This window comes from Arvicanthis niloticus, chromosome 17 (assembly GCF_011762505.2).
Source record: "Arvicanthis niloticus isolate mArvNil1 chromosome 17, mArvNil1.pat.X, whole genome shotgun sequence".
In the NCBI taxonomy this organism is placed as follows: domain Eukaryota; kingdom Metazoa; phylum Chordata; class Mammalia; order Rodentia; family Muridae; genus Arvicanthis; species Arvicanthis niloticus.
Window position 1 is genome coordinate 30,297,446 of NC_047674.1, and position 15,226 is coordinate 30,312,671.

A 15,226-nucleotide genomic window follows, 5' to 3' on the forward strand; every position below is an offset into this window, starting at 1 on the left:
AGAGGGTATAGACGACCTCCACAGCCCTTGGTGTCCCCTGTTTCTGTCATCACTTGCCACTCTTGTCGCGATTTTCTCTTTAGAGAAACCTGGGCTAGAGGTCTGTATCAAGCAATTTTGGAAAACAAAGAGTTTTCTAGAACCACTCTCTGAAGTCGTAGTCCGCCTGGATTTTAATAATACAGAGACACACCCCTACACTCATTCGTTAGTTGTCTGTTCTGTCAACACTTATAATGTTGCTTAGAAACTGCTGGCTGTTGCAGCCCGAGGCAGGCAGTCGGGCTTTGCCAGGAGGGTTGCTGGAGTCTATTATTTTGAAGTGGTGGCTGTAGATAGGCAGAGAGGTTGTCTCTAAGCTCTTGGCTTTGTTACTGGGAGAGACAGAGATCCCAGCCAGAGAGGCTGTATCGTGACTTCTTGGGTGGGCGTGGTCTTGCACCTGCCAGGTGTGGTTTCTAGCAGGGCAGGAGGGCGGGGAATGTTTTCACAGACACACAGAGCATGGTTAGCCTGTGCCTAGCCACAAGCAGCATTTGGGAGGCCAGGAAAGGGCAGTTTGAAAATGTATGGAGGGAGCCCAACGAATCATGACAATCTTCAAAGATTCCCCGCTCCTTGCTCTTCAGAGCGGACCTGGGGGCAGGAGGGGCTGTGTGCCTCAGGCGCATGAATGGTAGTGTTTTTTAGATTTTCTTCACACTGAGATGTTTTCTTCCCAGGCCCTGGCCTTCTTCAGATAGAGAATTGCTTTAGGGTCAGAGCCTGGGCCATTAGCCCTGACAAGCTGGGAACACCCTGTACTTACTCAGCCAATTGACGAGATAAATTAATGCAGAAAAATGGGGAGAGGAGATTTGTTCATTGTGGCCCTGCTGGGAAGAACACAGAGATCTAATGGCCTACCCCTCCCTAATTCCCTCTTCAGGGTCCTGATAGGAGATTTAGGCTTAAATAGAGGCCTGGAAGTATACACAACTAAAGCAGTCCTGGCCAGGGTGTGGTACTGCCCATCACCGAGCCTGCTATTGTCTCTGCTTCAGTCTCTCCTGCAAGGTAATCTGTATTGTGAGAACTGAAATCGCTTCCTGGGAGACAAATTCCTCCTCTGGGTGGCATAGGTTGCAGTCTTTCCTTCCCTCTAGGTGAGGCTCCCCAAGGAATTCTGGTGTCCTGGGACAATTTATTTCAGTAGTCAGATAGCCAAAGGGAGGGGCCAAGTGTCTGTTTAGGTTTTGTCCTTCCTGCCCCTCAGCCTTTGCCACTTCCCGGTGAGGACAGTGAGCTAATGCCTGGAGTTCGTTGTGTTTGCTCTCTGTGGTGCGGCAGGGATTCCAGTCACCGTGAAACAGGTGACAGCCACTCCAGACCAACTCCCCAAGGAGTCAGGCCACCCCCACTCCTTGCCCACAGAAGGAAGTGCGTGTGCCTCTCAGAGAGCAGTAACTGCCTTGTGCCTGCACACCTGCCCAAGGAGCTCCGGAGAGCAGCGCCGTGGTTGCCAGAAACTCCACTTCCTCATGGCTCCGAAGAGTTGCTGGGGGAACAGGGACAGGATCTCGTGCCCAGTGTCCAGTGGTATCCAAACAGCCCCTCGCCCCTCCAGAGTGGACAGGGAGGCCCACTCTTCTTCCTGTTGCTAGTTGCCAGAAGAATGAGAGAGCCAGAGGCTTGCTGTACGCTCAGGAAGATGTCTGCCTTTTACCAGTGCGTCAGGCCTGATCCCAGGTGGGCCCCTGAGAGCAAGGTGGTGAGGTGGGGGGAGTCCAGGGAGGCAGGCCACTGGGTCATTGCCAGGGCTCGGGTACTTACCATCATTGAGACTGAGGCCAGCCCTTTAGCACCTAGTGTCTTGTGTTCTAGAATGTGGGTGATCTCCTGTCTTACAGACTTTATCCTGTCTCCTCCAGTTGTGTGAATTTTGGGCCAAAATAATAATTTTCTGTGTCTCCTTTAACACACATTCAGAATCACCAGAAAGGGGAAGGAAGGAGGGAGACACGGCCGGCTATGTAAACAGAGTGCTCCCTTCTTAATGTCTTTTGCTTGTTCCTTGGATCTACGAGGCATAATTAATACCCTTGGAGTGGAGATGGAAACCAGAGGTCAAGACAAAAAGACTCGAAGCCCGGCATGAAAGGGCTGTCCCCCAGCTGACAGATGAACGCCTATGCAAATGGCCACCTCCCCTAGCCCACTGACCTTATCCCCAAAGAGTGTTTGGCTCTCAGCGCATTGTAATTGCCTGCACTGGGTGCAGAGGGAAGCGTGACTGTGGCCGATTCCAACTCATTTGCTCAGCATAAGTAAATGCATTGCATGTCTCAGACCCCAGTTGGAAAATTCCTGGTAGGTCAGCCTCCATCCTTACGAATGCTGTCTTATACTGCAGAAAGCGGTGTGCATGTGGACCTTCGTCCTTGCGACTGCTTCAGAAGGAGTTTACTGATACCTGCTTGGCCTTTATGTCTGATTCTGCGTATTTTGAATGGTCCAGGATAGCGTGGCAGCCTGTCTTGTTAATAGGCTTTGGGTCATGGCTTCCTATTTATAAATCTTCTCAGTTACACATCTGACAAATCACAAGAGTGCCGGTCATATATATGTCATATTCTGGAAAACTCAAGCGTTAATTTCAGCATGTGTGAATGTGTGAGTAAGGGTTGTATCACCTTAATATACTCAGAAAGTTAAGAATAAGCCAACTGGTAAAGGTGTTCCTTGCGCCTGGATTCCAGGGTCCTGCCCATCAGACAGGTGTTTAGCAGTCAGCACCTGACATCTGGAGCAGTAAGGCCACATCTGGAGCAGTAAGGCCACATCTGGAGCAGTAAGACTCACATCTAGAGCAGTAAGGCTCACATCTAGAGATTCTTATGTTAAAGGCATTTTTGCAAGACACATCCCCAGTATTACCATGGATTTATATTATATTTCCCCAAGAACTATGCAAATAGTAATTATGTAAAGTTTGGAGCGCCCATGCTTAGCTATTTTTGAAGTAATGGGTTGGTCAGAAATCTTTAATATGTGTGTGTGTGTGTGTGTGTCTGTGTGTGTGTATGTGTGTGTGTCCATGTACAAATTTCTTGTAAATTTTAAGGTAACTATGAATATATGTATAAGCTGTATATGACGTGTATTATATGTTAGTGTATGTGTTCTATGCTAATAACCTGGAAATGTCTAATGTTTTCACCCCTGGCCTTGTGGAAGCTGCCATGCAATGTCGTCTGGGAACTGAATTCCTCTCGGGTGTGTTTGTGTGGTAAAGCCTGCTGGTAAAGATGGACTCCTGTGTCTATGAGCGTGTGCTACCGTTTACAGGGTCTCCGAGCACCATCAAGTCAGTGATTATGCAATTTTCAGAACACAGTAGTCTGTCTTACATAAGATCCTATTTGTGTGCTCATAAGCGATGCTATTTATCTTGTGGATGGCTGAGCTGTCCTGTGTTTTCTTTGCACAGAAACACTCCCAGGAGCTGTGGCCTGACGCCTCATTTTCTCCCTGTGCCTTTGCCAGCCCTGCCCTGCCCATAGCTGAAGGGAAGCCTAGGGACAGCCAAAGCCTCCATACCTGGCCCTCTTCTGCCCCCACATTCCTTTACTCTCACACAGCAGGCCCTTAGAACCCATCAGGGTGTGAGGGAAAACAGCAGTACCTCTCAGGCTAAGGAACTAACTGTGACATGACATGGGCAAGCATAGTCACAGATTTTAAAGTCTGCCCCTCACACCCAGAGATGCTAGGTGGCCTTGGTGGTAGAATTGTGTGTGGGACATGCATGCCATCTCATTTTTAATAGGAAATTATCTTTCCTCTAGCAAATGTTACTAAGAAGTGGTTCATTTGTTCATTCATTCATTCATTCATTCATTCAGCAGTGTTCCTTGAGACTCTGCATTGTGGCAGTACCCTGCCAGTACCTAATCTAGTCCCCCTTTTTTCCCCATAGAGCTACCTTCAAGTATACATACTTAGCAAGAGAGGGGTGGCTTGTATCTGCAGGCCAAGCTTTATTGTTGTTATTTTTTAAGATGAGCATTAATTTGAAGATACTAAGAAGCCCCAACACTGACCAGCCATCAGTTCCTTTTCCTTCTCTGCAGGCTTTATCAGCAGCAGCTGAGCAACCTCGAATTCAGACCCTTGTAGGACCTCCTGTTGGTATAGGTCTGTCACAGCCTCCTCCTCTTCCTGACACACAGGTAGGGAAGGGTCACAAACAGCCAGGTGTCCACTTCAGAACAGGCAGGCATCTGTTAGAGAGAGGCTAGACTGGAGTGACATCCGTTGTCAATGTCATTGCCTCTGTTCTGTGGGCACCGCCGTCCAGCTCCTCTGTTCTCAAGGATAATAATATCATTAAGGAGCAAGCTGGCACTGTTTCTCGGCAGAGATTTCTCACAAGAACTTTGTGAGATTTGCACATTCCATTTGCCTCGATAATGTGAAACTTATTTTTCTATAAAAAGGAGCAGGCAGATCCTCGCATGACTCACTAGAGAACAATAGTTTAAGTCATAATTTATTTTCGTCCTTTCCTTCCCCCAAGAGAAGGAGAGATTGATTAAGGGTTCTGGCTAGGGATCAGGTGCACATCTGCAAACAGGCATCAGGTCAGATAATCACATAAGCACTCACGCAACTAACAGGTCTCCTTTGTGAGTGCAAAGGTGCAGGGGCGCTTGCAGTCTGTTAGGGCAAATGCTGGCTCACCCAAGGAACCTGTGAGCCTTCCAAGGGAGTCTAAGCTGAAGTCAGAAGGATGAGGAGGGTTGGGAGACCACCACAGAGCTGGAAACAGGGAACCTGGTACCCAGTGGGAGCAACATTTGCAAAGATTCTGGTCTGGATGGATGTGGGTATCTGGGGCTGGAAGAACAGGACTAGGGTGTGGACTTGTGCGGTTTGTGTAGGGAGCCTTGGGTTCGAATCCAGCCTGCCACCTCCTGGTGATGTTTGGTTTCTCCCCTCATTTATATCACTCTCTGTTCCTGACTACATCTCCCTCTACCTCACAATGTATCATCTTTCCTTAAAAAATTGTGTGTGTGTGTGTGTATGAATGTGTGTGTATGTGTGTGTGTATATGAGTTGTGTGTGTGTGTTTTATGCATATTTATGCAGTACCCCTAGAGACCAGAAGAGGTATTAAATTCCTGGAGCTGGAGTTACAGGCAGTTCTAAGCCTCCTGATACCGGATACTGGTATACTGGCAACCTAACTCACAGAGCTGGGAGTGTTCCTAACCACTGAGCCATCTCTCCAGCCCATCTAGACCTTGTTTTAGCATGAGTTTGTTGGAGAAAAATTGCATCAGGTTTTCTTTTCTAAAAATGCCTTTCCCATATCCTTCTGCCCCTCTGGCAACACCTTCGTGGACATAATTGACGTACTATAGCGCTTGCCTTTCTACACAATACAGTAAATGGGTTTCAACAGTTGAGCTTATGTGAACGTAATGTCATCTTTAAACATTCTAAACTCCTCAGAAGAAACCTTGTATCCATTGGCAGTGGCCTGCTATTACCCTGTCTTTCCTCTCCTCTCCCCACTGTGGGCCATCCTTAATCTACTTTGTGTTTCCATGGGATCTTTAACAACATTCAAAGGTATCCTTGTGATAAAGGCTTACAATTAACTTTAACAAAAGTTAACAGTGTATAGGACTTCAGTCCTGTTCCAGTGCCACAAGGGAGAGGTGGGCCCCTCTCATCTGTCTTAATTTCTCTCTTTCTGATTTTAAGACATCTTATCTTTGTCTTCCAATAGCTTGATTATAACATGCATCTTTTGATTGGACATAGTTCTGCCTACGAGGATTGCACTCGGCTTCTTAGATGGTTTTATTTCTTTCTTTCATTAATTTTGGGGAGTTTCCACCAAGTCCCCATTGCTATATTTCCTGTTATTTCATCCGTTTTTTCTTTCTTTTCTTTAGATTCACTAATTTTCATAGTACCAATTTTGATCTTGGTGATTCTTCTGCCTGCTCGATTCTGCACTTGGAGCCTTCTGGCCAGCCTTTCCTTCCTTCTCTGTATCTTTCATTTCCAGGATTGCTCTTCGTCGTCCTTTTTAGTTTTTTGGTTGATATTTCATTGTTGTTTATATGGTGTTTCCTTGATACACTCCACACCCTTCATTAGCTTTCAAGCCCCATTGAGACGGTTGTGTAAAACCTTTGTCTGATGTAGTCAGCACCAAGTCTTCTTCAGAGGCATTTCAGTTGGCTGGTTTTCATCCTCTGAGCCATGTTCTCTGTTTCTTTGCATCCCATGCAATCTTGCTGTTACTATTGGACATTTCGGTCTCACAGTGTAGTAAGTAATTCTAGAACTCAGATTTTTCTCTTTCTTCCAGGTCAGTTCTGTTGTTGCTGTTGGGTTTTTGTCTTTTGATGTTTTCTTTTGTTTGTTTGCTGCTATTATTTGATTGATTTCCGGACGCCATTTATATTGATGGGCATTGTGCAGTGTGAGCCTGCACCTCTCCCTGGGCATACACAGTGACTAATTTCTGTGATATGGAGATGGTTTTGAAGGACCTAATCTTTGATGGTGATCTCTCACAAGGGACAAAGCATTTTACAGTTAAAGGAGTGGAAAAGGGTGGTGGCGTATTCTATCCCCTGGATTTACCGGGTCGCTGGGAGGAAGGAGTCTTGTAAAAGTTGGAGGGAGGTTCAACAATGGCCTCCATCTTTTCATCTGCCTCTTTGTGACCCCAAGTGGCAGTCAGAGCAAATATCCTCGGAGTGAAAGGAAGAGACCTCTTTGCCCTTTCTAGATCTTACCAGCTGTGTGCAAGATGCTCCTGGAATTACATGCATTGCTTGCCGTGGGGCTGGGGACCTGGCACATGGGTGGGTGCTTCTTTGCTAAGAACAGACCGAGATTGAAATTAACTATTCCTTCTTGGAATTTGTAAGCCTTTATTAGAACAAACCCCAAATGGTTTTACCAGACAGATCCTGCCTATTGTAATCACTCTCTTCTTCCTCTGCCGTCTTCCCAGAATCCTCTATGGCTATAATGTGTTCTTTCCCTTTTCCTTGGTGCCTGGGATTGGCGTTGTGGCCGTATGCTGATTTTCTGTCTGATAAACTTTTCCAAAGTGGCCTTGACCTCTTTCATTTTCACCAGCAATGAATGCACGTTTTCATTTCTTCACCTCTGTCCACGCACGTATTGTCCTTTCTTTGACGGCAGCCGTTCTAGTGAGGAGGTGGTAGTCCTGACTTGTGACGTGACTTGTGAGTACTGTTGTTAAGGATTCTTCCATGTGCCTCCTCTCCAACTTCCCATTCAGACCCTTAGTTTTTTAAATGTGATGGTTTGAATACACTGGCATAAGAATTGCTTCTATATCCTATATATTATTCCCTTATCAGACGCATGATTGGCAAAGACTGTCTCTTACTTTCTCCGTTGGCTTGACACTTTCAGAGTCCTTTGAGACAAAAACATGTCATTTTGATGAAGCCAAAGCTTACCACTCTGCACATCACATCTGAGTAATTATTGCCCAGCCCTAGATCAGAGACTCACTCCTGTTCTCTACTGAGAATTACGAATGTACCTTTGGCATTTATATTTAGCTCTGTGAGCCCCTGTATGTAACATGTATGTCGTGAGGTCGGAGTGAAGATACATTTACATGCAGATGTCCCAGTACAAGTAGTTGAAAAGATTGACATCCTTGTTAAAAATAGTTGGCTCTCATAGCATGCACTCACATCTGGCTCTGATTTCTAATCTCTTCATCTATGCCTGTCTGTCAGTTCGGTGACATGTCCGTGAGTCTGTGTACCCATGTGTAGTGTGTGTAGGGTGTCTATGCCGCCTATGCCTTTGCACATGGAGACTAGAGCTGGAGTTACCGGCATGTGTGGTGGGAGTTGGGATTTGAACTCTGGTCTTTATGACTATACAGCAAGCACTGTCAGTCTCTGTGCTGTGTTTACAGCCTCTTTGATAAGATTTGAGAGTAGAGAGTGAGTGTTTTATTCTTATTTATCAAGATTGTTTTTACTATTCTAGGCTTAAAACGTTTTTAATTGAGTAAGATAATTGAAAAATAATAGTTGTATATTGCGAATCTTCAAATATTTGTTCTACAAGTTATAGAAAGAGAGTCTTGGTTATGGAAGTAACTGTTATAATTGAGTCATTTCTCCATTTTTATCAATGGAGCATATAGGTTCTCTTTTTATATAGCTTAGCCTTCATGCTTATAATAGATGTGTTTTCTTGATAGAGTGTGATAATTTTATCATTATTAAATTATACTATTTATCTGTAATTTTTTTCTAAAACCAGGTTTCCCAATATTAATATATTGGCCAGTTTAGAATATTGTTTAATTCCCATGTGATTATATTTTTATATCTGACTGCCTTAATTTTCGTTAGAAAACATAATTTATTCCACTTTAACCCTTTAAGTGTGTGTAGACTTGTTAGGGTATGGCGTCGTGTGTCCTGGAGTTTTTCATGTGATATTTAGGAGTCTGTGTATTCTGTTGCTATGTATTTTTTGTTACCAGGTGGGGTGATCTGTGGATTCCTGATCCGTCTAGTTAATGTTGTTCTTCAAGTCTTTTATATCCTGTTGACAGATCGCCCATATGTTCTAACAGTTAATAAAAGTCAGGTGCTGGCCTGCACATGCACATTTATAAGTCACTGAGTCAGCGTAGGTGCCAATCAACAGCTGCACTGAGGGGTGTGCATGTGCATGTATGTGTACATGTGTGTAAACGTGTTCGTATGTGTGCATGTGTGTGTGGGCACATGTGTTCGTGTATGTGTGTGTATGTGTACATGTGTGTGTGCATGTGTGTGTTCATGTGTATATATGTATGTGTGCATGTGTTTGCACATGTGTGTGCATGTGTGACATATATTTATATTTTAATGGTGTGTGACATACCCTTAAAAGAAGAACAAAGTCACATTGTTTGCATAAATATTGATGTTAACTGAAGCTTGTTGTGCTGCATAAAATAATATGAAAGTGTGGGAGCTGAACCTGAGTCCCAAGGAAGAGCAGCCAGTGCACTTAACCATTGAGCCATCTCTCCAGCCCCTGAACATGGGTTGTTTGGTTTTGTTCGTTTGTTTTATGTAGTCTGACAATTTCTCCCCTTCAAGTGACTAAATCCATCTGCATCACTGACACGGTTAGCCACACCATTTGCCCCTCCTTTTCTCATTTCTTTAGTGAGTGCTTTGTCCCTCTGTAACGCCTTCACTTTCCCTTCTCTCTGAAGTGTAGCTCACATCTGACTTCTGAACTGATTTTTACCTACATTTTCTTCTGTTATTTACAGCGGTTGATCTAGGCCTTACAAACACAAATCCCGACATAGCAAAAGCAGCTTTCAGTCTATACCAGCTTAATTCTATTTCTCGTATGTCTCTGTGTGTGATGTGATGTGATGTGTGTGTGTGTGTTCTGTGAGCACATATGTGCAGTGTGCATATGGAGGCCTGTGTTTGATGCTGGGAGTCTTCCTCTGTTACTCTTGACCTTACTCATTTACACAGGGTCTTGGTTAAACCCAGAGCTTCCCTATACTTCTAGTCTCCCTTGTCAGTTTGTTCCAGAGATGCCCCCGCCTCTGCCGTCAGACAGCCTCCATGCAAATCCAATGTTTACATGGACTCTGGAGACCCTAGGGTTTTTCACTTACATGTAGATTGATCTGTTCTTCACAGTTCAGTTCCCCCTCTTTGTTCTTCTATTTTTTGCTGTATATATTGCATCCATATTTACCGCAAGCCTAACAATAACAACATAGCAAAAAAAAAAAAAAAAAAAAAAAAAAAAAAAAAAAATCCTTTGTCTCTTAAAGGAACTTAGGCAAAGAAAAGAATAAAAATAATCTGTGGAGAAAAAAAGGTATCTACTTTCTTTGACCAGTTTTGGTTTTCTGTCGTCCAGTGAGTCAAGATTCTGTTCCCAACCACTCCCCTCCCCCCTCTCACAACTGGATTGCCGGTGAAATAGGTCGCTTCCCTTGCTGAGGGCAGACTAAGAATTGTTCAAACACTGCTATGTAAAGTGTACTTGGAGAGACATGCAGTGTGGGAGGATTTATCATATCGTAGGGTATGTCATGCTCCGTGTGTGGTCATATGGGGGCAGCTTATAGGAAACAGGCTCAAATAGGTAAGTGTAGTAAAAAAAAATATTAAAAATCCTGGCATGGGGTTTCTACCTGCCTTAGACCATTTATGCTCTCAGATAAACATACACACAAAGCCTTTATATTTTAATATGCCTTAGGCAACACAGTAACTGGACAACTGCCTACCCTCCATGTTATTAAAATCTATCATTAACCCAAGTTATTATTTATTATGTTTTATCTAGGCTGCTCTTAGCTCTAACTGGAAACCTATATGGCAATCATATTTTTATGGCTCTACTAACCCATGCTGGCTCTTTCCCCTGTCTTCTTCTATTCCTCTTCCTCTTTCTCCTCTCCTTCTTCTCAGCCCGCCAAAACTCAACTCCACCTATATCTCTTCTCTCTGGCTATTGACTATTGACATCTTTATTTACCAATCATAATCAACTGGGGACAGGGTCACTCAATGTCTTACAAACAGATTCTCTTGGCTTTAGAACCAACAGCCTAAAGGGCCCCCAAATTAACATTAAAATAGAAATAACATTAGGCCAGCCCACTAGAGTTAAGGAAGTGAGTGTGTGTATGCATGTGTGTGTGTGTCCTGCATTGAAGGGGTCAGGGTTCATGTAGAGGCATGAGGGGACTTGACTGGTCCATCAGGATCTCACTAGGTCAGGGAGTGACAAGAAGGGGAATGTATCAATGACCTGGCTATATCACGCAGGTCCACAGATCATTTGCCAGTGAGGTGTTAGAGAAATATGAAGGTCTTCAAAGATTTGTTTCTGTGTTTTCAAGTGTGTGTGTGTGTGTGTGTGTGTGTGTGTGTGTGTGCATGTGTAGGCTCACATATGCCCTCACAATCTAGAAGAGGGTGTCACATCCCATAGAACTGGAGTTACAGGCAGTTGTGAGCCTCCTGATGTGGGAACCGAACTCAGATCCTCTGTAAGAGCTCTATGTGCTCTTAACCACTAAGTCTTTCCGGCCTCTGAAGTTTTAAAAATTTACATTTTTCCTTATACACCTCCTTTATTCTGTAATTGTTACATATGTTACATATCTATGTGGTATAGCCTTGATAATAAAATTTGAAATATCATTCTGTATAGCTGCTTTTTAAATCATTTGGAAAGAAAAGGGAGAAGATTTATCCAGGCATGTGTTTTCTGTTACAATTCCCTACAGAATTCCTTTTGCTATTTGTGTTCTGTGGTTTTGTGTGTATGGATTCATGTTACTGTCTGGTGTTTCTTTAAGCTTGAAGAACTTAGCAGCGACTGTAAGGGAGGAACACTAGCAAAGAATAATCTGGCTTTTTACTTGAATGCCTTTATTTCAGTTTTCAAAACTAACCTTTATATTTATGTTGTGTACTTGGGTGTTTTGCCTGATTTATATCTATGCACCAAGTGCATACAATGCCCAAAGAGGACAGAAGAGGGGGCTATATCCCTTGGAACTGGAGTTACAGACCACTGTGAGGTGACATGTGGGTGCTGGGAATCAAACCCTGGTCCTCTAGATGAGAAGTCAGTGCTCTTAACTGTTGAGCCACCTCTCCAGCCACCTTGCTAACTCTTAATAGATCATTGTCTATAGAGAGTTAATACTGAGCTACTTTGTGTAAAATGTGAGAGCCTTGTGACAGGGTAGTCTTGCCCACTCTGCCGTTGCTGCCACGCCTTAATGGCATAGTTTCATCTACATACGCTGTTCACTTAGCAACGCTTGCTTTCTTAGATCACTGTATCTTGTGCTGCTCTTCCTCCGTTAAAGGAACGTCTTTGACCTTCTCACCACGTCCCTAGTGAACACATTCCTAATTGTCCACTTGCCTAAATATTTATATCTACACATACATTATATGATGCTTCATTGCTGACAGATTATTTTTCTGGGTTAGAAGCCAGGTTACGGGGCCACTGTGGATTCTTTTAACACATTTTGAAGATGTTATTTATCTCTTTGTCTTATCTTTGTCTGATGGCCGTTCATACTGCCGTCTGCCCGCATAAACTGCATCATTCTCCTTGGAGTGTTATCGAGGTCTCTGACTTCATCTTTGCTTTTAGTGCATGAGTCTACATACTCTGAGGTCTACGATCTGCTCAATTGTGAGCTAAGATTCTAAGCTTCCTATGTCATCTATATCTGTATTCATAAATTCTCTAAATTTCTTTCTCTTTTCCTTCTTCCTTTCTACCCCCCCCCCCCCTTCTTGTCTTTTTTCTTTTAGGCTTTCAGGTTCAATCTGATGTACTTTCCCAGTGTCCTAAAGAACTTCTTTTTACATGTTCTGTGGCATGTGTCTATTGTAAACAAGTTATTAAACTTCACATTTATCTAGAGATAGGTAGGTAAATAACAGATACCGTGTGTGTGTGTGTGTGTGTGTGTGTGTGTGTGTGTGTGTACGTACGTACATACATATATGTATGTACATACACATATATGTGCCTTTATTATTTAAAAATTAGGTTAATAATTTTTATGGTATTACTGTTTTGCCTGAATGTATGTCTGTGTACCATGTCCATGCCTGGTAACTGCAGAGGTCAGGAAAAAAGCATCCGATCCCCTGGAACTGCAGTTATATATAGTTGCAAATCACCATGTGCGTGCTGGGAACTGAACCAGGCTCTTCTGCAAGAGCAGCCAGGGCCTGTAACCTCTGAGCCATCTCTCTAGCCCCATACATCTTGGTTATTGAAGGATAATTGTGCTTCAGCTGTTGGGACTCAATTGTACCTGTTAGATCACCTGCACAATGCCGTGGTACAGATGCTCTGTTAGATCACCTGCTCTGTCTGTGCTCACTTCCTTTCTCTCTGCTTTTAGGAAAGTAGTGTCTGTTGATTTATCTGATTCCTGTCTCCAATCTACTGCTGAGACCATTTAGTGAATTTTTCACTTAGGAGATGACACTTTCATCTTTAAGATTTGCATTTGTTTCTTATATTCTCATATATTTCTTTCACTTCGGAAGTCTACTTACTCCTTGCGACCATGAGTTTCTTCTCAGTCCTCAAACAACTTCTTTCAAATCTTGGTTTATTCCTTAAGCCGTCGGTCACTTGGGCTTGCTCTCTGTGAAGTAATATTCTTCCTCTGACTACTGGTCACATTTTCCCGTCTCTGTGCGTGATCGGCACGTTTGGATTCTGTGATAGACACTGAGAGAGATGTTGTGGGAACTCTGGAACCAGCTGTGCTCTCTAAAGGGTATCGATTTTCTGGCTGTTAACCTGGCTACACTCTGTCCGTGAGCCCCATCTCTTCGCTAAAGGGCTCCCTTTCCTCAGTTTCCCACATGTGGTCTTCTGTCGGGTTTCTCAATAGACCCTCAGTTTATGTGCAATTCACAGGCACCAAAGACTATGGAAGACTGTACTTAGATGTCTGCGCTTCTTTCCAAGTTCTAGCCTTCCCAAGACAGCCCCATATTGCCCTCTGTTCAGGCAGTCCTAATGTCTGTTCTCCAGGTCAGGCAGGTCGTTAGCCACCTGGATCTGAAGGGCCCTCGGGGCGGAAGCCCTGTGCATCCTAATCCTCTATAACCGTTTCCTTTATTCAAGATCAATGCTTACCTAACATCTGCCTACTTCAGGTTGCTCGGTTATTCCTTTACAATATTCAACACACACATAGTCAATCTTGATATCTGCGTCAGGCTGGCAGGACGCAGGCCTTACCACATCCCCAGCGGCCTATCCACCTTTAAGGTTGAAGGATATAGTTTTTTTTTTTTCCCCCACGGTTAAGAATTTATGTTGGTAGTTACTTTTGGCCCATGAAGCTTTCTGCTTAAAATACTATTGCTTCTCAGAGAATACTACTTTTTCAGATAATGGCGTGAAGCCGGTAAACATGGAAGCCTGCCATTCGGAACTGAGTGGAAGGAGGGCACATTAAAGCTGTTTCATTGCTTCATTTTAACCTACCCCCTCCTCAGGCTGACAAACACCCTTTGCCAGCCAGGGGTGCATTGTAAAAGGGCCAGGAGACTGAAAGAATCCATGGCGGTCAGAGCTGATCTGCAGGGCAAACACCAAAACTTTGATCTGTAATTACAGGCTTCGATGTATGTACCGAGTGCAGAGATGTTTTCCACTGTGTAGGTAAATGTAGTGGATTGGAGCACTTAAGACAATCTATTAAAACCCTGGCTTCCTGTGGACACATTCAAAGGATTTTTGGTAGAAGTTGCAGCAACTGGTATAACTCAGCTGTCAGTGGGGAAGGAGCTGTGGTCACAGTTAGAATGGAGGAAGAGCATACCAACCCCCCACCACACACTGGGGCTTCTTTTGGAGACAGGACTCCCCTGGAGTCTACGGGTACCCACAAACACACTAAGTACTGCACACTGCAGAGCAACTGGAGGAGTACAGCATCCTCCTGAGATAATCAGACCCCTGACGAGGCCCTTGAAGTCCAAATTTAGTCTAAAGAATAGGTTTTCTTTAATAGAGGTTGACTTGAACTGTGAGTTCCTGGAGCAAGCCTGTCTTCCTGTGAGAAGGTAGGACAAGCTCACTGACTGTGGCCTCCCAGTGCTTCGCAGAGGCACGATTCTCACAAGGGCCCAACAGAGGTGACCAGTTGTGGCGTTTCCCCGTAGGATGCCCCCACGTGGTAGAGACACTTCTCCGTTTGCGTTTGAGTAGTCTGTGGTGGGCGCTTGGGCAGCCCCTCCTCTGGGATGGTGGGCATGGCTCATCAGTTAGCCTGCTGTGGCTGGAGTGTGGGTTAGGAAGCTCACTTGTCAGCAATTCCCATGACAGATAGTGGTGACACTGCCAAAGTGAGCCATTTGCTCAGTTTTCATGAGATAAATTTGACACCTGCAGTCAGGACAGCAGCCGTGTGCTGGGGGCATGATGGAACACAGACAGGAGTATCTGATGAAGCAAGCTCTTGCTACATGCTGGCTTCTGGTCCTGTGGTGGCTGCTCCTCGCTGTCACCCCCATGGGGTTTAGAGTCACTGTGGAAACATACCTCATGAGTGTGTCCATGAGTGTGTTTTCAAAAGAGGATTTAACAGAATGGGGAAGACCCACCCTGAATGTGAGGG

The 15,226-nt window shown here is 44.3% G+C and overlaps 1 protein-coding gene across 5 annotated transcripts in view; it reads left to right on the plus strand.

The window, feature by feature from the left end:
• Positions 1-15,226, plus strand: part of Cracdl (CRACD like) — a 113,903-nt gene that overhangs the window by 56,131 nt on the left and 42,546 nt on the right. Inside the window, exon 1 of one of the 5 annotated variants that reach the window (XM_076915040.1) lies at positions 1,322-1,728. The exons of 2 other annotated variants lie outside the window; for them this stretch is intronic. In XM_076915040.1, the coding sequence (XP_076771155.1) occupies positions 1,655-1,728 (74 nt within the window). In that variant the 5' untranslated portion in view covers positions 1,322-1,654. Of the gene's footprint in view, positions 1-1,321; positions 1,729-15,226 lie in introns of those variants that run through there. 2 more of the 5 variants (XM_076915039.1, XM_076915041.1) reach the window with 2 other exon arrangements.